The sequence below is a fragment of the Chiloscyllium plagiosum genome, unplaced genomic scaffold (assembly GCF_037043375.1).
Source record: "Chiloscyllium plagiosum isolate Xiang-an unplaced genomic scaffold, Cpla_swu_hap1 HiC_scaffold_9, whole genome shotgun sequence".
Classification (NCBI taxonomy): Eukaryota; Metazoa; Chordata; class Chondrichthyes; order Orectolobiformes; family Hemiscylliidae; genus Chiloscyllium; species Chiloscyllium plagiosum.
The window spans coordinates 1,204,883-1,228,066 of NW_028270147.1; the positions used below are offsets into that span (position 1 = coordinate 1,204,883).

At 47.7% G+C, this 23,184-nt stretch overlaps 1 protein-coding gene across 1 annotated transcript in view; it reads left to right on the plus strand.

The window, feature by feature from the left end:
- The first annotated feature begins 3,303 nt into the window (after nucleotides 1-3,303).
- LOC122556252 (mitochondrial adenyl nucleotide antiporter SLC25A24-like) overlaps nucleotides 3,304-23,184 on the plus strand; it is a 92,332-nt gene continuing 72,451 nt past the window's right edge. The window contains exons 1-3 of the mRNA XM_043702883.2: nucleotides 3,304-3,643; nucleotides 8,176-8,302; nucleotides 11,205-11,292. Of these exons, the coding sequence (XP_043558818.1) occupies nucleotides 3,329-3,643; nucleotides 8,176-8,302; nucleotides 11,205-11,292 (530 nt within the window). The 5' untranslated portion in view covers nucleotides 3,304-3,328. The remainder of the gene's footprint in view (nucleotides 3,644-8,175; nucleotides 8,303-11,204; nucleotides 11,293-23,184) is intronic.

A 23,184-nucleotide genomic window follows, 5' to 3' on the forward strand; every position in this document is an offset into this window, starting at 1 on the left:
GAATAGAGGCAGGGTGCCTGCAGGGTGGAGAGATAAATGAGAGGAGGGTGGGGGTGGGGAGAAAGTAGCAAAGAGTACAATGGTGGGATGGAGTTGATAGGTCAGGAAGGAGGGTGGAGTGGATAGGTGGAAAGGAAGATAGGCAGGTTGGACAATTCACCCCAGCTCCAAACGTCCAGCTCAGTTTCAGAGGAGATTTACTGGAATGTTGCCTGATATCGAAGGAAGGACATCCAGTCCCTGTACACCTCCATCCCCCATCACGAAGGACTCAAAGCCCTCCGCTTCTTCCTCTCCCGCCGTGCCGACCAGTACCCTTCCACTGACACCCTCCTTCGACTGACTGAACTGGTCCTCACCCTGAACAACTTCTCTTTCCAATCCTCCCACTTCCTCCAAACGAAAGGAGTAGCCATGGGCACCCGCATGGGCCCCAGCTATGCCTGCCTCTTCGTAGGATATGTGGAACAGTCCATCTTCCGCAACTACACTGGCCCCACCCCCCACCTTTTCCTCCGCTATATCGATGACTGTATTGGCGCCGCCTCGTGCTCCCACGAGGAGGTTGAACAGTTCATCCACTTCACAAACACCTTCCACCCCGACCTCAAATTCACCTGGACCGTCTCAGATTCCTCCCTCCCCTTCCTCGACCTTTCTATTTCTATCTCAGGCGACCGAATCAACACGGACATCTACGACAAACCGACCGACTCCCACAGCTACTTGGACTACACCTCCTCCCACCCTGCCCCCTGTAAAAACGCCATCCCATTCTCCCAATTCCTTTGACTCCGCCGCATCTGCTCCCAGGAGGACCAGTTCCAAAAACGTACAACCCAGATGGCCTCCTTCTTCAAGGACCGCAATTTCCCCCCCGATGTGGTCGACGATGCCCTCCACCGCATCTCTTCCACTTCCCGCTCCTCTGCCCTTGAGCCCCGCCCCTCCAACCGCCACCAGGACAGAACCCCACTGGTCCTCACCTACCACCCCACCAATCTCCATGTACAGCGCATCATCCGCCATCATTTCCGCCACCTCCAAACGGACCCCACCACCAAGGATATATTTCCCTCCCCTCCCCTATCAGCGTTCCGTAAAGACCACTCCCTCCGTGACTCCCTCGTCAGATCCACACCCCCCACCAACCCAACCTCCACTCCCGGCACCTTCCCCTGCAACCGCAGGAGGTGCAAGACTTGCGCCCACACCTCCCCCCTCACCTCCCTCCAAGGCCCCAAAGGAAACTTCCATATCCGCCACAGATTCACCTGCACCTCCATACACATCATCTATTGCATCCTCTGCACCCGACGTGGCCTCCTCTATATTGGGGAGACAGGCCGGCTACTTGCGGAGCGTTTCAGAGAACACCTCTGGGACACCCAGACCAACCAACCCAACCACCCTGTGGCTCAACACTTCAACTCCCCCTCCCACTCCACCAAGGATATGCAGGTCTTTGGACTCCTCCATGGCCAGACAACAACACGACAGTTGGAGGAAGAGCGCCTCATCTTCCGCCTAGGAACCCTCCAACCACAAGGGATGAACTCGGATTTCACCAGTTTCCTCATTTCCCCTCCCCCCACCTTGTCTCAGTCAAATCCATCGAATTCAGCACCACCTTCCTAACCTGCAATCTTCTTCCTGACCTCTCTGCCCCCACCCCAGTCTGACCTATCACCCTCACCTTGACCTCTTTCCACCTATCACATTTCTGACGCCCCTCCCCCAAGTCCCTCCTCCCTACCTTTTATCTTAGCCTGCTGGACAAACTTTCCTCATTCCTGAAGAAGGGCTTATGCCCGAAACGTCGATTCTCCTGTTCCCTGGATGCTGCCTGACCTGCTGCACTTTTCCAGCAACACATTTTCAGCTCTGATCTCCAGCATCTGCAGACCTCACTTTCTCATCGAAGGAATGTCGTACGAGGAAAGGCTGAGGGACTTGAGGCTATTGGCATTGGAGAGAAAAAGGTTGAGTGGTGGCTTAATTCAATTATATAAGCTAATCAGAGGGTTAGACAGAGTGGACAGTATGAGTCTTTTTTCCTTGGATGGTGATGACTAGCACAAGGAGACATAACTTAAATTGAGACGTGACAGATGTCAGAGGTAATTTCTTTATTCAGAGAGTGGAAAGGGCGTGGTATGGCTTCCTGCAACAGTAGTAGACTCGCCAACTTTAAGGGCATTGGATAAGCATATGGATGAAAATGGAATAGTGTATGATCAATGGGCTTCAGATTGGTTTCACAGGTCGGTGCAACATCGAAGGCTGAAGGGACTGTACTACACTATAATGTTCTAACTCCCTGTTATTACTGGGCTCCATTCACCTGTCATTACCTTGCCCTATATCCCTATTATTATTGGGCTGTATTCCCCTGGCATTGCTGGGTCTTAGTCCCCTGTTATTGATCAGATTCCCTACAGTGTGGAAACAGGCCCTCCAGCTCAACAAGTCCACACCGACCCTTTGAAGAGTAACTCACCCAGACCCATTTTCCTCTGACTAATGCATCTAGCACTATGGGCAATTTACCATGGCCAATTCACCTGACCTGCACAACTTTGGATTGTGGGAGGAAACCCACACAGACATGAGGAGAATGTGCGCACTCCACACAGTCACCCAAGGCTAAGAATCGAACCTGGGACCCTTGTGCTGTGAGGCAGCAGTGCTATCCACTGAGCCACCATGCCACCCCAGGTCCTATTCTCCTGTTATTACTGGGTCCTATTCTCTTGTTATTATTGGGCCCTATTCCACTGTTAAATCTAGGTCCTTTTCCCCTGTTCTTACTTGGACCTATTCCAGGGTGGCATGGTGGCTCAGTTATTAGCATTGCTACCTCATAGCACCAGGGACCTGGGTTCGATTCCTGCCTCGGGTAACTATCTGTGTGGAGTTTGCACATTCTCCTGCGTCTGCGTGGGTTTACTCCCATAGTCCAAAGTGAATTGACCATGCTAAATTGCTATAGCGTTAAGGGATATGTAGGTGCATTAGTCAGGAGTAAATATAGGAAATGGGTCTGGGTGGGTTACTCTTCGGAAAGTCAGTGTGGTCTTGTTGGGCTAAAGGGCCTGTTTCCATATTTCAGGGAATCTAATCTATTCCCCAGTTAGTACTGGGGCCTAGTCTCTGTTATGACTGGGTCCTATTCCCCTGTTAGCACTAGGTTATTTTCTCCTGTTACTATTGGGATCTATTCTCTGTTGTGACTAGTTCCTATTCCCCTGTTATTACTCGGTCCTATTCCCCTGATGTTCCTGGGACGGCTCGGCACATTGCCCGGTTACTATCCCGCTGTTGTTGAATGTTTTCTCTCGGATCCACCCATTCCCCGCCCTGTCTCCAGCATTATTTCCTGGTCAGACCCACAGCCAGTGCCGCTCCCAGGATCCAGCTTCACCTCACTGCCAGTGTCGGATCCCTGCAGATCCCGATCGACACCATCCCGGATTCCCCAATGTCTACCGGGGGCTCCGAGCCGGAGGACAGCTCCCTGAAGCGCCGTTATTCCGAGCTCTTCTCGCGGCTCGATGTGAACCGGGACGGCCGCGTCGATGTCTCCGAAATACGGGCAGCACTTCAGGCTCGGGGCCTGCACCTCGAGCCCGAGGCCCAGCAGGTGGGGAGCCTGGAAACTGCCGGTGGGGGTGGGGAAGGTGGAATCCGCGGGTGTGGGGGTGCCTGAAAACCGGGGCAGGGTGTGAATGCAATTTGGGGCCGAAAACGGTAACTTGGTGCCGATTCGTCAGAGAGAGTGACAACTCACAAAGGGGTTTCCCCTGGTAACGGGCAGGGCGGTTCCCCTGGTAACGGGCAGGGCGGTTCCCCTGGTCATTGGGAAGGTCCCTTGATAACGGGCAGGGCGGTTCCCTTGGTAATGGGTAGTGCGGTTCCCCTGGCTATGAGCAGACAGCTCACCTGGTAACGAACATGGTGGACCCCTGGTAATGGGTAGGGCGGTTCCCCTGGCCATGAGCAGGCAGCCCACCTGGTAACGAACATGGTGGCCCCTGGTAATGGGTAGGGTGGTTCCCCTGGCCATGAGCAAGCAGCTCACCTGGTAACGAACATGGTGGTCCCCTGATAATAGGCAGGGCGGTTCCCTGATAATGGACCAGTAGGTTCCCCTGGTGACGGGCAGGGAGGTTCCCCCAGTAACAGACAGGGAGGTACCCCTGGTAATGAGCAGGGTGACCCCCTGATAATGGACTGGGAGGTTCCCCGGTGCTGGACAGAGAGCTTCGCCCGGTGACAGGCAGGGAGGTTCCCCCCTATGACAAACAAGGAGTATCCCTGGTAACGGGCAGGGAGTATCCCCAGTAATTGACAGGGAGCGTATTCCTGTGCAATTTGTGAATGCGGGTTCCCTCCAAAGCCTGCCTTTCACCTTTATCCTTCTAAACACTTCAGTCCTTGTGGAGATGAAGTCCCATCTTCACCTTGAGAATACCCTCCATTGTGCTATGTAGCGCTATCACCGTGCTAAATGGAATAGACTTTGAACAGATCTACCAACTGAAGACTGGGCATCCATAGAACATTACAGAGCAATACAGGCCCTTCGGTCCTCATGTTGCACCGACCTGTGAAACCAATCTGAAGCCCATCGAACCTACACTATTCCGTTTGCATCCATATGTCTGTCCAATGACCATTTAAATGCCCTTAAATTTGGCAGGCCTACTGCTGTTGCAGGCAGGGAGTTCCATGCACCTACTACTCTGAGTAAAGAAACTATCTCTGACATCTGTCCTATATCCATCACCCTCAATTTAAAGTAATGGCCTGACATAACCCCATTCAACCATTACCATCAAGCTGGGCGATCAACCCTGATGCAATGGAGAGTGCAGGAGAGCATGACAGGAACAGCACTAGGCATACCTGAAGATGAGATGTTAACCTAGTGAAGCCACTAAACAGGACTACTTGCATGCCAAACAACATAAACATCAAGTGGTAGACAGAGTTGAGTGATCCTACAACCAACAAATCAGATTTAAGCTGTGTATGTCCTGAAACATATAGTCGTGAATGGTGATAGACATTAAACAACTCACTGGAAGAGGCGGCTCCACAAATATCCCCATCTTCAATGATGGAGGAGCCCAGCAAATCAGTGCAAAAGATAAGGCTGAAGCATTTGCAACAATCTTGAGCCAATCGTGCCGAGTGGATGTTCCATCTCAGCCTCCTCCGATGATCCACAGCATTATAGTTACCAGTCTTCAGCCAATTCGATTCACTTCATGTGATGTCAAGAAATGGTTGGAGGCACTAGATACTACAAAGACTATGGGCTCTGACAACATTCTAGCAATAATACTGAAGACTTGCGCTCCAGAACTTGCCGGCTCCCTACCCAAGCTGTTCCAGTACAGTTACAACACTGGCATTTACCTGACAATGTGGAAAATTGCCCAGGTATGTTCTGCAGATACAAAACAGGTCAAATCCAAAATGGCCAGTTACCGCCCCACCAGTCTATTCTCGATTATCGGTAAAGTGATGGAAGGTGTCATCAGCAGTCCTATCAAGCAGTACCTGCTCAGCAATACTCTGCTCAGTGATGCTCAGTTTGGGTTTCACCAACTCCTGACCTCATTACAGCCTTGGATCAAACGTGGACAAAACAGGTGAATTCAAGAGGGGAGGGGAGAGTGACAGCCCTAGACATCAAGACTACATTTGAATGAGTGTGACTTCAAGGAGCCCAAGCAAAACTGGAATCGATGGGTATCGGGGGTAAGCTCTCCGCTGGTTAGAGTCATACCTGATACGTAGGAAGATGGTCATGGTTGTTGGAGGTCAGTCATCTTAGCTCCAGGACATCTCTGTAAGAGTTCCTCAAGGTAATATCTTAGGCCCAACCATCTTTAGCTGCTTCATCAATGACCGTCTCTTCATCAGAAGGTCAGAAGTGGGGATGTGCAATCGTCAGTGTGCAATGTTCAACAACATTCCTGACTCTTCAGACACTGAAACAATCTGTCCAAATGCAACAAGATATGGACAATGTCTAGGATTGAGCTGACAAGTGGCAAGTAACATTTGCGCCACACAAATGCCATGCTATGACCATCACCAATAAGAGACAATCTGACCACCATCCCTTGACATTCCGCGGTGTTACCATCACTGAATCCTGCACTATCAACATCCTGAAATGATTTGGAGATGCCGGTGTTGGACTGGGGTGTACAAAGTTGAAAATCAACAGGTTTGGACTATAGCCTGGTGTTGTGTGATTTTTAACTTTGAACATCCTGGAAGTTATCATTGATTAGAAACTGAATTGGACTCACCATATAAATGCAGTGGTTGCAAGAGCAGTTCAGAGGTTAAGAATACTGTGGTGAGTAACTCACTTCCTGATTCCTCAAAGCTTGTCCACCATCCAAAAGGCACAATTCAGGAGTGTGATCGAATACTCCCCACTTGCCTGGATGAGTGCAGCCTCAACAAACGCAACGTCATCCAGGACAAAGCAGCCTGCTTGATTGGCACCACATCCACAAAATCCACTCCCAATGCTCAGTAGCAGCAGTGTGTACGATATATAAGATGCACTGCAGAAATTCACCAAAGGTCCTCAGACAGCACCTTCCAAACCCACGATCACATCTACCTAGAAGGATAAGGGAAGAAGGTACATTGGAACTCCAGGATCTTCAAGTTCCCTCCAGGTCACTCACCATCCTGACTTGGAAATATATTGTCATTTCTTCACTGTTGCTGGATCAAAATCCTGGAATTTCCTCCTTAATGGCATAGTGGGTAAACCTATAGCACATGGACTGCAGTGGTTCAAGAAGGCAGCTCACCACCACCTTCTCAAGGGGCAACTAGGATCAGGCAATAAATGCTAGCCAGCCAGCGACACTCACATCCAACAAAAAAAATGAATAAATTTTAAAAAGCACCCTCTCTGCCATCCCTCCTCTCCCTGTTAAACACAAGGAAAGGACTGCGAATGCTGTAAAACCTAGCAGGCCTGGCAGAATCTGTGGAGAGAAAGTAGACTTAATCATACAATCCCAACTATGTGGAAGCAGACCATTTAACATCAAGTCCACACTGACCCTCTGATGAACATAACCCTATGCCTATAACCCTGCATTTACCATGGCTAATCCACCTCACCTGCACATGGAGTCATAGAGATATACAGCATGAAGACAGATCCTTTAGTCCAGCTCATCCATGCCAACCAGATATTCTAAACTAATCTAGTCCCCTCTGCCAGCACTTGGCCCATATCCCTCTAACCCTTCCTATTCATAAATCCATCCAGGTGCCTTTAAATGCTGTAATTGTACCAGCCTGTACCACTTCCTCTGGCAACTCATTTCCATACATTTACCACCCTCTGTGTGAAAATGTTGTTCCTTAGGTCCCTTTTAAATTTTTCCCATCTCACCTTAAATCTATGGCTTTCTAGTTCCGGACTCCCCCACCCCAGGGAAAAGACCAGTCTATTTACCCTATCCATCCTCATCATGATTTTAGATAGATAGATTACTTAGTGTGGAAACAGGCCCTTTGGCCCAACAAGTCCACACCGATCCTCTGAAGAGCAACCCACCCAGACCCATTCCCTTACATTTACCCCTTCATTTGACACTACGGGCAATTTAGCATGGCCAATCCACCTAACCTGTACATTTGTGGACTGTGGGAGGAAACCGGAGCACACAGAGGAAACCCATGCAGGCATGGGGAGAATGTGCAAACTCCACACAGACAGTGCCACTGGTCCCGTAACATTGACTCTACTTTCCCTCCAGATGCTGCCAGATGTGTAGTTTTTCCAGCAATTTCTGTTTGTGTTCATCTCTACCTACCTCTGCTTTCTCCCGTCCTTCATCCCAGCCCTCCCTGCCCCCACTACACAATTCACCCCACCCCCCCCCCCAAATCAAAACCTTGAATGATGCTGCAAAAAAAAAGGCCGTGTTCATCATTGCAGTGTCTCTGTGGAAGAGCTTCCACAGCGACATTGGATCAAATATCCTCTTTTTGTCTAGAATTCTTGATTCTCAACCAATTAGCACAAGTGGACACATGATCCTTCCTATATTGTACAGTCTATTAGATATTGTACATCTAATTTTTCATTCACCAGTTTATTACATTTTGTTTTTGACACAGAAAATATTTCGTTCTGCGGGCAAAGAAAATAGCAACCAACTGGACTTTGCAGAGTTTAGTAACTATCTCCGAAACCATGAGAAGAAACTTAAACTGGCGTTCAAGAGTTTAGATAAAAATAATGATGGTCAGTATTATTATATCTTTCCACAAAAGAAATACACCTATTAAATCTCTTAGGGTGGTAGTCTGTCACTTTCTCTATCCCTCAGACTTGTACAGTGTGGCACTCTGTCCTATGTTGTGTGTTACTATCCATACCCCTCATCTTGCACAATGTCTCTCTTTCTCTCCCCGTGTGCCCCTCAGTCTTGCACAGTGTATCTCTCTCCTTGTATCCCTCAGTCTTGTGCAGTCTCTCTCTCATTGTACTCATCAGTCTTGTGCAGTATCACTCTCTCTACCTGTACACCTATCTGGTGCAGTGTCTTCCTCCCTGTACTTCTCAGTCTTGGACAGTATTTCTCTGTGAGGACTGCAGATGCTGGAGATCAGAGTCGAGAGTGTGGTGCTGGAAAAGCACAGCTGGTCAGGCATCATCTGAGGAACAGGACAATTGATGTTTCGGGCATAAGCCCTTCAGCAGGAGTGAGGCTTGTGGGCCGTGGACTGAACGATAAATGGGAGGGTGTGGGGCTGGGGGGCAAGGTAGCTGGGAATGTAATAGGTAGATGAAGGTGGGAGTGATGGTGATAGGTTGGAGAGGAGGGTGGAGCAGATAGATGGGAAAGATGATGGACAGGTCAGGAGGGCGGTGCGGAGTTGTAGGCTTGGGACTGGGTTAGGGTGGGGGGGAGGAGAAATGAGGAAACTGGTGAAATCTACATTAATCCCATGTGATTGCAGGGTCACAAGGCAGAAGATGAGGCGTTCTTTCTCCAGGCGTTGGCTGGTTAGGGTTTGGTGATGGAGGAGGCCCAGGACCTGCATGTCCTTGGTGGAGTGAGAGGGGGAGTTGAGGTGTTCAGTCACAGGGTGTTGGGGTTGGTTGGTGCAGGTGTCCCAGAGGTGTCCTCTGAAACTATCCGCAAGTTGGTGTCTTGTCTCCCTGATGTAGAGGAGACCACATCAAGTGCAACAGATACAATAGATGACATTTGTGGAGGTGCAGGTAAATTACTGTCAGATGTGGAAGGATTCTTTGGGGCCTTGGATGGATATGAGAGGTGAAGGTTTTGCACTTCCTGCAGTGGCAGGAGAAGGTGCTGGGAGTGGGGTGAGGCCGTGGATCTGACAAGGGAGTCGCGGAGGGAATGGTCTCTCTGGAACACTGGGGAGGGCACTATATCCCAAGTGGTTGGGTCTGTTTGTAGATAGCAGAAATGGCAGAGGATGATGCAATGTATATAGAGGTTATTGGGATGGGAGGTGAGGATCAGATGGTTTCTGTCCTTGCTGCATTGGGTGGGGTGGGGTACAAGAGCGGAGATGTGGGAAGTGGAGGAGATGCACTGGAGGGCATCGTCGACCATATGGGACGGGAAATTGCAGTCTTTGTAGAAGGAGGCCATCTGGGATTTTCTATGGTGGAACTGGTCATTCTGGGAACAGATGCGGTGGAGGCACAGGAATTGGGAATAAGGGATATCATTTTTACGGAGGCAGGGTGGGCAGAGGTGTAATCCAGGTAGCTGTGGGAGTCCATGGGTTTGTAGTAGACGTCTGTGGTTAGTCGGTCGCTGGAGATGAAGAGGTCCAGGAAGGGGAGGGAGGTGTCCAAGATGGTCTAGGTGAATTTGAGGTCAGGGTGAAAGGTGTTAGTGAAGTTGATGAACTGTTCAACATCCTCATGGGAGCACAAGGTAGTGCCAATACAGTCATCAATCTAGCGGAGGAAAGATGAGGAATGGTGCTGGTGTAGCTGCAGAAGATGGACTGTTCCACGTACCCGACAAAAAGACAGGCATAGCTGGGGCCCATATGGTGCCCATGGCTACCCCTTTGGTTTGGAGGAAGTGGGAGGATTGGAAGGAGAAGTTGTTAAGGGTGAAGACCAGTTCAGCCAGGCGGGTGAGGGTGTCAATGGAAGGACAGCATGAGAGGAGGAAATGGAGGACTTGGAGGCTTTCGTCATGGTGGATAGATGCATATAGGGACTTGATGTTTATGGTGAAGATAAGAGGTAGGGGGCCAGGGAAACGAAAGTCTTGGAGGCGGTGAGGGGCATGGGTGGTGTTCTGAACGTAGCTGGGGTGTTCCTGGACTACAGAGGACATGGCGGTGTCAAGGTACACAGAGATGAGTTCATTGGGACAAGAGCAGGCTGAGACAATGGGTCGACCGGGGAGGTCAGGTTTGTGATCCTTGGTAGGAGGTAGAATCGGGCAGTGCAGGATACACAGACGATGAGGTTGGATGCGATGGTTGGGAGGCCAACCAATCCCACCGCCCTGTCTCTGAACACTTCATCTCCCCCTCACACTCCACCAAAGATTTGCAGGTACTAGGCCTCCTCTATTGCCAAACACTAACCACCCGATGCCTGGAGGAAGAGCGCCTCATCTTCCGCCTTGGCACCCTGCAACCACAGGGGATTAATGTGGATTTCACTAATTTGCTCATTTCCCAGTCCCAAGCCTCCAACTTGGCACCACCCTCTTGACTTGTCCATCGTCTTTCCCATCTCTCCGCTCCACCATCCTGTCCAACCTATCACCTTTCTCTCACCTTTATTTGCCTATCGCCCACCCAACCTCACCGCCCCCCCCCGTTTATCTCAGCCCACCCAGCCCATAAGCCTCATTCCTGATGAAGTGCTTATGCCGAAAACCTCTGTTCTCCTGCTTCTCAGATGTTGCCTGACCTGCTGTGCATTTCTAATATTTCTCTCTCCCTGTATCCCTTAGTTCTGCACATTGTGTGTCTCTGCCTGTACTCCTTAGTTTTGCACAGTGTCTCTCTCTCTCTCTCTCTCTCTCTCTCCATGTACCACTTAGTCCTGAATAGTGTGTTTCTCACTACCACCAGTCCTAAACAGGATGATTCCTTTTGTTTGGGTATTTCATTGAAACACTGTTTTATCCTTTTAGGGAAGATTGATGCTGCTGAGATTGTTGAGTCTCTTAAGTCACTGGGAATGAATATCAATCTTAAAAAAGCAGAAAAGATTCTTCAGAGGTGAGCAGTTGTGATAAAGTTTCTCCCTATTTTATTCGTTATTGTGTTTCCTTGATGATGGCATCTTGTTTGCATGCTGTCCAATGAATCAAGAACATTCTGTGATTTAAATTATTGTTAAAATGATATGCCCCACCCCAAGTTTCCATGTTCAGGTTGAGGAGAACTGCCCTCTTAAGTGATTAGCGACAGAATGAGACAGCACAGAGGAACATCAGTTGGTCCCTGTGACTGCGCCAGGTCTCTGCCAGTGCCACCCAATGGAGTCCCTTTGCCTGCTTTGGCCCCACATCCCTATGTTTTTTTCTTCAACTAATTGAAAGTGGATAAATCCCCAGGACCTGATCAGGTGTACCCGAGAACTCTGTGGGAAGCGAGAAAAGTGATTGCTGGGCCTCTTGCTGAGATATTTGTATCATCAATAGTCACAGGTGAGGTGCCGGAAGACTGGAGGTTGGCAAACATGTTGCCACTGTTTAAGGGCGGTAAAGACAAGCCAGGGAACTATAGACTGGTGAGCCTGACCTCGGTGGTGCGCAAGTTGTTGGAGGGAATCCTGAGGGACAGGATATACATGTATTTGGAAAGGCAAGGACTGATTAGGGATAGTCAACATTGCTTTGTGCGTGGGAAATCATGTCTCACAAACTTGATTGAGTTCTTTGAAGAAATAACAAAGAAGATTGATGAGGGCAGAGCAGTAGATGTGATCTATGTGGACTTCAGTAAGGCGTTTGACAAGGTTCCCCATGGGAGACTGATTAGCAAGGTTAGATCTCATGGAATAAAGGGAGAATTAGCCATTTGGATACAGAACTGGCTCAAAGGTAGAAGACAGAGGGTGGTGGTGGAGGGTTGTTTTTCAGACTGGAGGCCTGTGACCAGTGGAGTGCCACAAGAATCGGTGCTGGATCCTCTACTTTTTATCATTTACATAAATGATTTGGATGCGAAAATAAGAGGTACAGTTAGTAAGTTTGCAGATGATACCAAAATTGGAGGTGTAGTGGACAGCGAAGAGGGTTACCTCAGATTACTATAGGATCTGGACCAGATGGCCAATGGGCTGAGAATAGCAAATGGAGTTTAATTCAGATAAATGCGAGGTGCTGCATTTTGGGAAAGCAAATCTTAGCAGGACTTATACACTTAATGTAAGGTCCTCGGGAGTGTTGCTGAACAAAGAGACCTTGGAGTGCAGGTTCATATCTCCTTGAAAGTGGAGTCGTAGGTAGATAGGATAGTGAAGAAGGCGTTTGGTATGCTTTCCTTTAATAGAGTATTGATTACAGGAGTTGGAGGTCATGTTGCGGCTGTACAGGACATTAGTTAGGCCACTGTTGGAATATTGCGTGCAATTCTGGTCTCCTTCCTTTGGGAAAGATGTTGTGAAACTTGAAAGGGTTCAGAAAAGATTTGTAAGGATGTTGCCAGGGTTGGAGGATTTGAGCTATAGGGAGAGGCTGAACAGGCTGGGGCTGTTTTCCCTGGAGCGTCAGAGGCTGAGGGGTAACCTTATAGAGGTTTACAAAATTATGAGGGGCATGGATAAGATAAATAGGCAAATTCTTTTCCCTGGGGTCGGGGAGTCCAGAGCTGGAGGGCATGGGTTTAGGGTGAGAGGGAAAAGATATAGAAAAGTTCTAAGGGGCAACATTTTCACACAGAGGGTGGTACGTGTATGGAATGAGCTGCCAGAGGAAGTGGTGGAGTCTGGTACAATTGCAACTTTTAAGAGGCATTTGAATGGGTATATGAAAAGGAAGGGTTTGGAGGGATATGGGCCGGGTGCTGGCAGGTGGGACAAGATTGGGTTGGGATATTTGGTCGGCATGGACGGGTTGGACCGAAGGGTCTGTTTCCATGCTGTACATCTCTGACTCTAGAATGACGTAATTTGTTTCTGGAAGTTATTACTGAATCTGTTTCGATTGGTGTTTCAGATGGCATTTTCCCAATTCCAGCAAATCAACACATTGAAATTATTTCTTCTTTCCTCCAATTCGAGAAAGTGCTGGAGATATGAAATAAAAACAGAATGGCTGGCAAAACTAAACAACTTGCAGCATCTATGGGAAGAAACGAGTTAACATTTTGAGACTAGATGTTGAAGGGTCACCGAACTTCAATCATTAATCTTTGCTTTCTTCCCATAGATGCTTTCAAAACAGCTGAGTTTTGTCAGCAATTTCTGTTTTTGTTTCAAGTTAATATCATTTGCTTCTTTGCTGCTTGTGTTGACTGCGATTTTCCAATATTGACTCTAACTATGGTTCCTGCAGTGCTCAGTGCTCACTTTACATTCCTTTGTAACAATTCTGTTTTCCATTTACAATTCTCCACCATTATCATTAATAATCCTGTTTTGATATACATAGTGTAGGGGCATAGTCTTAAAAATTAAGGCCAGACTGTTAGCAAGCAGCCGAAGAGTGTGGTGCTGGAAAAGCACAGCAGCTCAGGCAGCATCCGTGGAGCAGGAGAATTGACGTTTTGGGCATAAGCCCTTCATCAAGCCCTTATGGGCTGGAGTGGGTTAAGAGATAAATAGGAGGGGTCGGTGGGGTTGGGGGGAAAGTAGCTGAAAATGCGATATTAAAAATCACACAACACCAGGTTATAATCCAACAGGTTTAATTGGAAGCACTAGCTTTCGGATTGCAGGTCCTTCATCAGGTGGTTGTGGAGAATAAGATTGTAAGACACAGAATTTATAGCAAAAGTTTACAGTGTGATGTAACTGAAATTATATATTGAAAAATACCTTGATTGTTAAGCCTGTCATCTGTTAGAATGACCATGTTAGTTTCAGTTCTTTCATATGTAAATCACAAAACTTTTTTTAAAAAAGTTACATTCTCAGGTTAACTTTAGCAATTAGTGTCAGCCCAGGTAAGATATTGAAGGTGTTGGCCCCCTGTGTGCTGCTGTCTGTGCCCTAATGTTTAGACTGATTCTAATCTAAAAAATGAGTTAACAGAGTCTTATATAGATTCATGCAATTTTTGAGCAAAGTTCAATGTAACTCTGCAAGTACAAATTCACCGTACAAACGTATATGTATATGTGTGCATGTGGGTTTTTGTGTGTGTCTGGGGTGGGGTGCTCTGCAATAGGTAGATAAAGGTGGGACAGAAGTTGATAGGACAGATCAAGAGGGCAGTGCTGAGTTTGAGGTTTGGGCCTGGGCCTGGATAATGTGTGGGGAGGGGAATTGAGGAAACTGGTGAAATCCACGTTAATCCCATGTGGTTGCAGGGTCCCAAGGTGGAAGATGAGGTGCTTTTTCTCCAGGTGTCACGTGGTTAGAGTTTGTCGATGGGGGAGGCCCTGGACCTGCATGTCCTTGGCAAAGTAGGAAGGGGAGTTGAAGTGTTCAGCCACAGGGCAGTGGGGTTGGTTGGTGTGGGTGTCCTAGAGTTGTTCTCTAAAATGATCTGCACTTTGGCGTCCTGTCTCCCCGATGTAGAGGGGACTACGTCGGGTGCCTGCAATTAAATTTCTGTTTAATGTGGATGGATCCTTTGGGGCCTTGGACGGAGGTAAGGCGGGGGGGGGGGGAGGTCTGGGTGCAAGTTTGCGCTTCCTATGGTGGCAGGGGAGATGCCAGGTGCGGGGTGTGAGCTGGTGCGGGGGGGGATGTTAATCTGATAAGCGAGTCATGGAGGGAATGGTGTATCTGGAATGCTGATAGGGGTAGGGAGGGAAATATATCCCTCGTGGTGGGGTCTGTTTGGAGGTGGTGGAAATGGTGGAGGATGATGGGCGGCACGGTGGCACAGTGATTAGCACTGCTGCCTCACAGCACCAGAGACCTGGGTTCAATTCCTGCCTCAGACAACTGTCTGTGTGGAGTTTGCACATTCTCCCCGTGTCTGCGTGGGCTTCCGGGTGCTCCGGTTTCCTCCCACAGTCCAAAGATGTGCAGGTTAGGTGAATTGGCCATGCTAAATTGCCCGTAGTGTTAGGTGAAGGGGTAAATGTAGGGGATTGGGTCTGGGTGGGTTGCACTTCAGTGTGTCGGTGTGGACTTGTTGGGCCGAAGGGCCTGTTTTTATTTCATATCCCCCTAATCAATGTACACAGAGGTTGGTGAGGAAGGTGAGGATTGAGGGGTTCTGTCCTTGTTGCGTTGGGAGGGGTGGGGTTCAAGAGCAGAGGTGCAGGAAGTGGAGAAGATGTGCTGGAGGGCATCATCAACCATGTGGAAGGGGAAATTGTGATCTCTGAAGAAGGAGGCTAGCTGGGATATTGTGGAATTGGTCATTCTGGGACCAGATGTGGTGGAGGCGGAGGAATTGGGAGTAAGGGATGTCATTTTTACAGAAGGCAGGGTGGGAGAAGATGTAGTCCAGGTAACTGTGGGACTCCGTGGGTTTTCTAATAGGTGTCTGTGGTTAGACAGTCACTGGAGATGGAGAGGTCCAGGAAGGGGAGGGAGGTGTCTGAGATGGTCCAGGTGAATTTGAGTAGGAAAAAGTGAGGACTGCAGATGCTGGAGATCAGAGCTTAAAAATGTGTTGCTGGAAAAGCGCAGCAGGTCAGGCAGCATCAAAGGAGCAGGAGAATCGACGTTTCGAGCAACACCTTTTTAAGCAGGTGAATTTGAGGTCAGGGTGAAAGGTGTTAGTGACGTTGATGAATTGTTCAACCTCCTAGTAGGAACATAAGATGGTGCAGATACAGTTATCAATGTAGCAGAGGAAAACCTGGGATATGTTGCTGGTGCAGCTGCGGAAGATGGACTGTTCCATGTACCCGACAAAAGAGGCAGGCATAGCAGGGGCCCATGCAGTTGTCTATGGCTACCCCATTGGTTTGGAGAAAGCAGGAGGATTGGTGGGGCTCATGCAAGTGCCCATGGTTACCTCTTTGTTTTGGAGGAAGTGAGAGGATTGGCCTTTGGTTTGGAGGAAGTGGCATTGAGGTTGGTTGGTCTCCCATCCACAGCCTCCAACCTCATCGTCTGCAAACCCCGCATCACCCAATTCTACCTCCTACTGACGATTCACAAACCTGACTTCCCTGGTCGACCCATTGTCTCAGCCTGCTCCTGTCCCACTGAACTCACCTCTGCATATCTTGACACTGTCCTGTCCTCCTTAGCCCAGAAACTCCCCACCTACATTCAGGGCTCCACCTACACCCTTCACCTCCTCCAAAACTTTAGTTTTCCCGGCCCCCTACGCCTTATCTTCAACATGGACATCTTGACCCTGTACACATCTGTCCGTCAAAACGAAGGCCTCTAAACCCTCCGTTTCTTCCTCTCATGCCATCCCAACCAGTACCCTTCCAATGACACCCTCATCCACCGGGCTGAACTGGTCCTCACCCTTAACAACGTCTCCTTCCAATCCTGTGTAAGTTAGCTTGCTGAGCTTGAAGGTTTGTTTTCAGATGTTTCGTCACCATACTGGGTAACATCATCAGTGAGAGTCTCTGGTGAAGTGCTGGTGGTACGTCCTGCCTCTCTCTTTATAGGTATAAAGAACAGAAAAAATCTACAGCCCAGGAACAGGCCCTTCGGCCCTCCAAGCCTGAGCCGATCCAAATGTACTATCTAAACCTGTCGGTCAATTCCTAAGCATCTGTATCCCTCTGCTCCCCACCTACTCCTGCATTTATCCAGATGCATCTTAAATGAATCTACCGTGCCTGCCTCTACCACCTCTGCTGGCAACGCGTTCCAAACGCCCACCACCAGGTCTTGGTTTCTTAAGGTGGGTGATGTCATTTCTAGTTCCTTTTTTCAAGGAAAGTTAGATAGAGTGTAAATTGATGTGTTTATTGATGGAGTTCTGGTTAGAATGCCATGCCTCTAAGAATTCTCATGCATGTCTTTGTTTCTCTTGTCCGAGGATATGTGTGTTGTCCAGACAAAGTGGTGTCTGTATGTATAGAAACGAGTGATAGCGGGTCATGTCTTTTGTTGGCTAGTTGGTGTTCATGTATCCTAATGGCAAGTTTCCTGCCAGTTTGTGTTTTTTTTTAAACAGTTCTTGCATGGTATTTTGTAAATGATGTTATTTTGTTACTGGTATCTATTGGCTCCTTTAGGTTCATTAGTTGCTGTTTAAGTATGTTGTTAGGTTTGTGGGCTACCTGATGCCAAGGGGTCTGAGTAGTCTGGAAGACATTTCTGATATATCTTTGATGTAAGGTAATGTGGCTATAGATTTTGGTTGCATTGTCTGCTTGTTTGGATTTGTTTGAGGAATTGGCAGATTCTGTTTACTGGGTACCCGTTTTTCTTGAAAATGTCCTATCAATATTTTTCTTCTGTTTTTTTGTAGTTTTGGGTGCTGCAGTGTGATGTAGCTTGTTGAAATAATGTCTTGGTGCAGCTTCATTTGTGGGTGTTAGGATGATTGCTTCTGAAGGTAAGTATTTGGTCCGTGTATGGTGTTTTTCTGTTGATGCTGGTTTGAAGCTCTCTGTTTACTGTACGTTCAACTGTCACATCTAGGAATGGGAGTCTGTTGTTCTCTTTTATGAATTTTATGCCTGTCAGGATATTTTTGATGGTGTTGTATGTTTCCTCTAATGTGTTCCATTTTGTGATGACAAAGGTGTCATCCATGTAGCAGAACCAAAGGTTTAGGTTAGATAGATGGGAGCTTGTTCAAGTCTCTGCATTACTGCTTTTGCTATGAGCCCTGATATTGGTGATCCCATAGGTGTTCCCTCCCTCCCCTTCCTGGACTTTGCCAACTCCATGTCTGGTGACTAACTAACAAGGGACATCTACTACAAACCCACCGACTCCCACAGCTACCTATAGTACACCTTCTCCCACCCTGCTTCCTGTAAAAACGCCATCCCTTATTTCCAATTCTTCCGCCTCCGCCGCATCTGTTCCCAGGATGACCAATTCCCCTTAGAAAGATGGCCTCCTTCTTCAAAGTTCGCAATTTCCTGAGGGGTGACCTTATAGAGGTTTACAAGATTGAGGGGCATGGATAGGATATATAGGCAAAGTCTTTTCCCTGGGGTTGGGGAGTCCAGAACTAGAGGGCATAGGTTTAGGGTGAGAGGGGAAAGATATAAAAGAGATCTAAGGAGCAACTTTTTCACACAGAGGGTGATACGTGTATGGAATGAGCTGCCAGAGGATGTGGTGGAGGCTGGTACAATTGCAATATTTAAGAGGCATTTGGATGGGTATATGAATAGGAAGGGTTTGGAGGGATATGGGCCGGGTGCTGGCAGGTGGGACTAAATTGGGTTGGGATATCTGGTCGGCATGGACGGGTTGGACCGTAGGGTCTGTTTCCATGCTGTACAGCTCTATGACTCTATGTGGTCAATGATGCCCTCCAGTACATAACCTCCACTTCCCACACTGTTATGCACTAAGCCAGACCATTCAAAACATTCTTAAGCAGGCATAACTTTGCAAACCATAACTTTGCAACTTTTGGGGCGGCACGGTGGCTCAGTGGTTAGCACTGCTGCCTCACACCCAGGTTCAATTCCCGCCTCTAGCGACTGACTGTGTGGAGTTTGCACATTCTCCCCATGTCTGCGTGGGTTTCCTCCGGGTGCTCCGATGTCCTCCCACAGTCCAAAGATGTGCAGGTTAGGTGAATTGGCCCATAGTGTTAGGAGGATTAGTCAGGGGTAAATGTAAGGGAATGGGTCTGGGTGGTTGCTCTTCGGAGGGACGGTGTGGACTTGTTGGGCCGAAGGGCCTGTTTCTACACTGTAGGGAATCTAATCTAATAAATCTAACTTGTTTTGGTAAGCGAATAGTGAAAAGTACCCAGGTTAAGTTAACTAGGTTGACTACTAGATTTTAAAACAGACAAAAATTTATTCACAAAATAACACAATGAAATACAAAGAACAGAATAAAGAACCCCTACAGAACTCAGTATACCATAAATTAAATCTATGGTATTGAATGACATAGCGTTGGATGATGTGGAGTCTGTGTGGGTGGAATTGAGGAACCACAAAGGCAAAAAAAACATAATTGGAGTTGTGTATAGACCTCCTAACAGTGGTCAGGACCAGGGACGCAACATGTACCGGGAAATAGAGAAGGCATGTCAGAAAGGCAAGGTTACATTGATCATGGGAGACTTCAATATGCAGGTGGACTGGGTAAATAATGTTGCTAGTGGATCTAAAGAAAGGGAATTCATGGAATGCTTACAGGATGGCTTTTTGGAACAGCTTGTCATGGAGCCGACAAGAGAGCAGGCTATTATGGACCTAGTGCTTTGCAATGAACCAGACTCTATAAAAGATCTTAAAGTAAGGGAACCCTTAGGAAGTAGCGACCATAATATGGTAGAGTTCAGTCTGGAGTTTGAAAGGGAGAAGGCAAAATCGGATGTAATGGTGTTACAGTTGAATAAAGGTAATTATGAGGGCATGAGAGAGGAACTGACTAAAATAGACTGGAAGCAGAGGCTAACCGGGAAGACAGTAGAGCAAAAATGGCAGGAGTTTGTAGGTATAATTGAGGACACTGTACAGAGATTCATTCCCAAGAAAAGAAAGATTAACCGGGGAGGGATTAGACAATCTTGGCTGACAAAGGAAGTCAGGAAATGTATTAAAGAAAAAGAGAGATCCTATAAAGTGGCTAAGAACAGTGGGAAATCAGAAGATTGGGAAGGATACAAAAGCAAACAGAGGATAACAAAGAGTGTAATAAGAAATGAGAGGATCAAATATGAAGGTAGGCTAGCCAGTAATATTAGAAATAATAGTAAAAGTTTATTTCAGTACATAAGAAACAAACGACAGGCAAAAGTAGACATTGGGCCACTTCAAACTGATGCAGGAAGCCTAGTGATGGGAGATAAGGAAATAGCAGGAGAACTTAACAAGTACTTTGCGTCAGTTTTCACAGTGGAAGACATGAGCAATATCCCAAAAATTAAAGGGTGTCACGGGGCTGAGTTGAGTATGGTTGCCATTACGAAAGAGATAGTGCTAGAAAAGTTAAAAAGTCTTAAAATTGATAAATCTCCTGGCCCCGATGGGATACACCCTAGAGTTCTGAGAGAGGTGGCTGAGGAAATAGCAGAGGCATTGGTTGAGATCTTTCAAGAGTCACTGGAGTCAGGAAAGGTCCCGGATGATTGGAAGATGGCTGTTGTAACCCCCTTGTTCAAGAAAGGATCAAGGCAAAAGATGGAAAATTATAGGCCAATCAGCTTAACCTCGGTTGTTGGTAAAATTCTAGAATCCATCATTAAGGATGAGGTTTCTAAATTCTTGGAAGAGCAGAGTCTGATTAGAACAAGTCAACATGGATTTAGTTAAGGGAGGTCATGCCTGACAAACCTGTTGGAATTTTTTGAAGAGGTAACAAGTAGGTTAGACCAGGGAAACCCAGTGGATGTGGTCTATCTAGACTTTCAAAAGGCCTTTGATAAGGTGCCACACGGGAGGCTGCTGAGCAAGATGAGGGCCCATGGTGTTCGAGGTGAGCTTCTGGGATGGATTGAGGATTGGCTGTCTAACAGAAGGCAGAGAGTTGGGATAAAAGGTTCTTTTTCAGAATGGCAGCCGGTGACGAGTGGTGTCCCGCAGGGTTCGGTGCTGGGGCCACAGCTGTTCGCATTATATATTAATGATTTGGATGAGGGAACCGGGGCATTCTAGCGAAGTTTGCCGATGATACGAAGTTAGGTGGGCAGGCAGGTAGTACTGAGGAAGTGGGGAGGCTACAGAAGGATCTAGACAGGTTGGGAGAGTGGTCCAGGAAATGGCTGATGGAATTTAACGTGAGCAAGTGCGAGGTCTTGCACTTTGGCAAAAAGAATAAAAGCATAGACTACTTTCTAAATGGTGAGAAAATTAATAAAGCCAAAGCACAAAGGTATCTGGGAGTGCTAGTCGAGGATTCTCTAAAGGTAAACATGCAGGTTGAGTCCGTGATTAAGAAAGCGAATGCAATGTTGTCTCTTATCTCAAGAGGGTTGGAATATAAAAGCAGAGATGTACTACTAAGACTTTATAAAGCTCTGGTTAGGCCCCATTTGGAGTACTGTGTCCAGTTTTGGTCCCCACACCTCAGGAAGGACATACTGGCACTGGAACGTGTCCAGCGGAGATTCACACGGATGATCCCTGGAATGACAGGTCTAACATATGAGGAACGGCTGAGGATACTGGGATTGTATTCGTTGGAGTTTAGAAGATTAAGGGGAGACTTAATAGAGACGTACAAAATAATACATGGCTTGGAAAAGGTGGATGCTAGGAAATTGTTTCCGTTAAACGAGGAGACTAGGACCCGTGGACACAGCCTTAGAATTAGAGGGGGTCATTTCAGAACAGAAATGCGGAGACATTTCTTCAGCCAGAGAGTGGTGGGCCTGTGGAATTCATTGCCACGGAGTGCAGTGGAAGCCGGGACGCTAAATGTCTTCAAGGCCGAGATTGATAGATTCTTGTCTAGAGGAATTAAGGGCTACGGGGAGAAGGCTGGTAAGTGGAGCTGAAATGCGCATCAGCCATGATTGAATGGCGGAGTGGACTCGATGGGCCAAATGGCCTTACTTCCACTCCTATGTCTTATGGTCTTATGGTCTTATATCCAAACTAGACTTAAGAATGTTCTTCCAAATATACACAACAGTCCCAATAATCAAACTCCCACTCCAAGCACCTTTGACTGCCAGCACAGGAAGTGCAAAACCTGTGCCCACATCTCCCTCCTCACTTCCATCCAAGGCCCCAAAGGATCCTTCCACATCCGACAGAAATTTACCTGCACCTCCACCAATGTCGTCTACTCTGCCCGTTGTACCCAATGTGGTCTCCTCTACATCGGGAAGACTGGACGCCAACTTGCGGATTGTTTCAGAGAACATATCTGGGACACCCGCACTTACCTACCCCATCGCCCCGTGCCTGAGCACTTTACCTCCCCCTCCCAATCCTTCAAGGCCATGCAGAGCCTGCACCGCGTCCATCACCAAACCCTAACCACCCGACGCCTGGAGGAAGAACGCCTCATTTTCCACCTTGGGACCCTGCAACCGCATGGAATTAATGTGGATTTCACCAGTTTTCCCCCATCCCACATTATCCCAATCCCAAGCCTCAAATACGGCACAAGCCTCAAACATGGCACCACCCTCTTGATCTGTCCATTGCTTTTTCCATTTATCTACCATCCTCTCCAACCTATCACCTTCTCCTCCACCTTCATAGAACATATTACAATACAGTGCAGAACAGATCCTTCAGCCCTCGATGTTGCGCCGACATGTGAACTATTCTCTGCTTGTCCCCCAACACTATCCCAAAATTATCCATGTGTTTATCTAAGGATTTTTAAAATCTCCCTAATGTGGCTGAGTTGACTACATTAGCAGGTAGGGCATTTCACACCCTTACCACTCTCTGCGTAAAGAACTTGCCTCTGATATCTGACTTAAATCTATCACCCCTCAACTTGTAGTTATGCCTCCTCGTACACGCTGACGTCATCATCCTAGGAAAAAAACTTTCACTGTGTACCCTATCTAATCCTCTGATCATCTTGTATGTCTCTATCAAATCCCCTCTTAGCCTTCTTCTTTCCAATGTGAACAGGTTCAAATCTCTCAGCCTTTCCTCATAAGAACTTCCCAGACCAGGCAACATCCTAGTAAATCTCTCTGCACCTTTTCCAATGTTTCCACATCCTTTCCAAAATATGGCGACCAGAACTGTACACAATATTCCAAGTGTGGCCGCACTAGCGTTTTGTATAGTTGCAGCATGATATTGCAGCTCTGGAACGCAATCCCTCTACCAATGAAACCTAACGCACTGTATGCCTTCTTAACAGCACTATCCACCTGGGTGGCAACTTGCAGGGATCCATGCACATGGTCTCCAAGATCCCACTGCACATCCACACTACCAAGAATCTTTCCA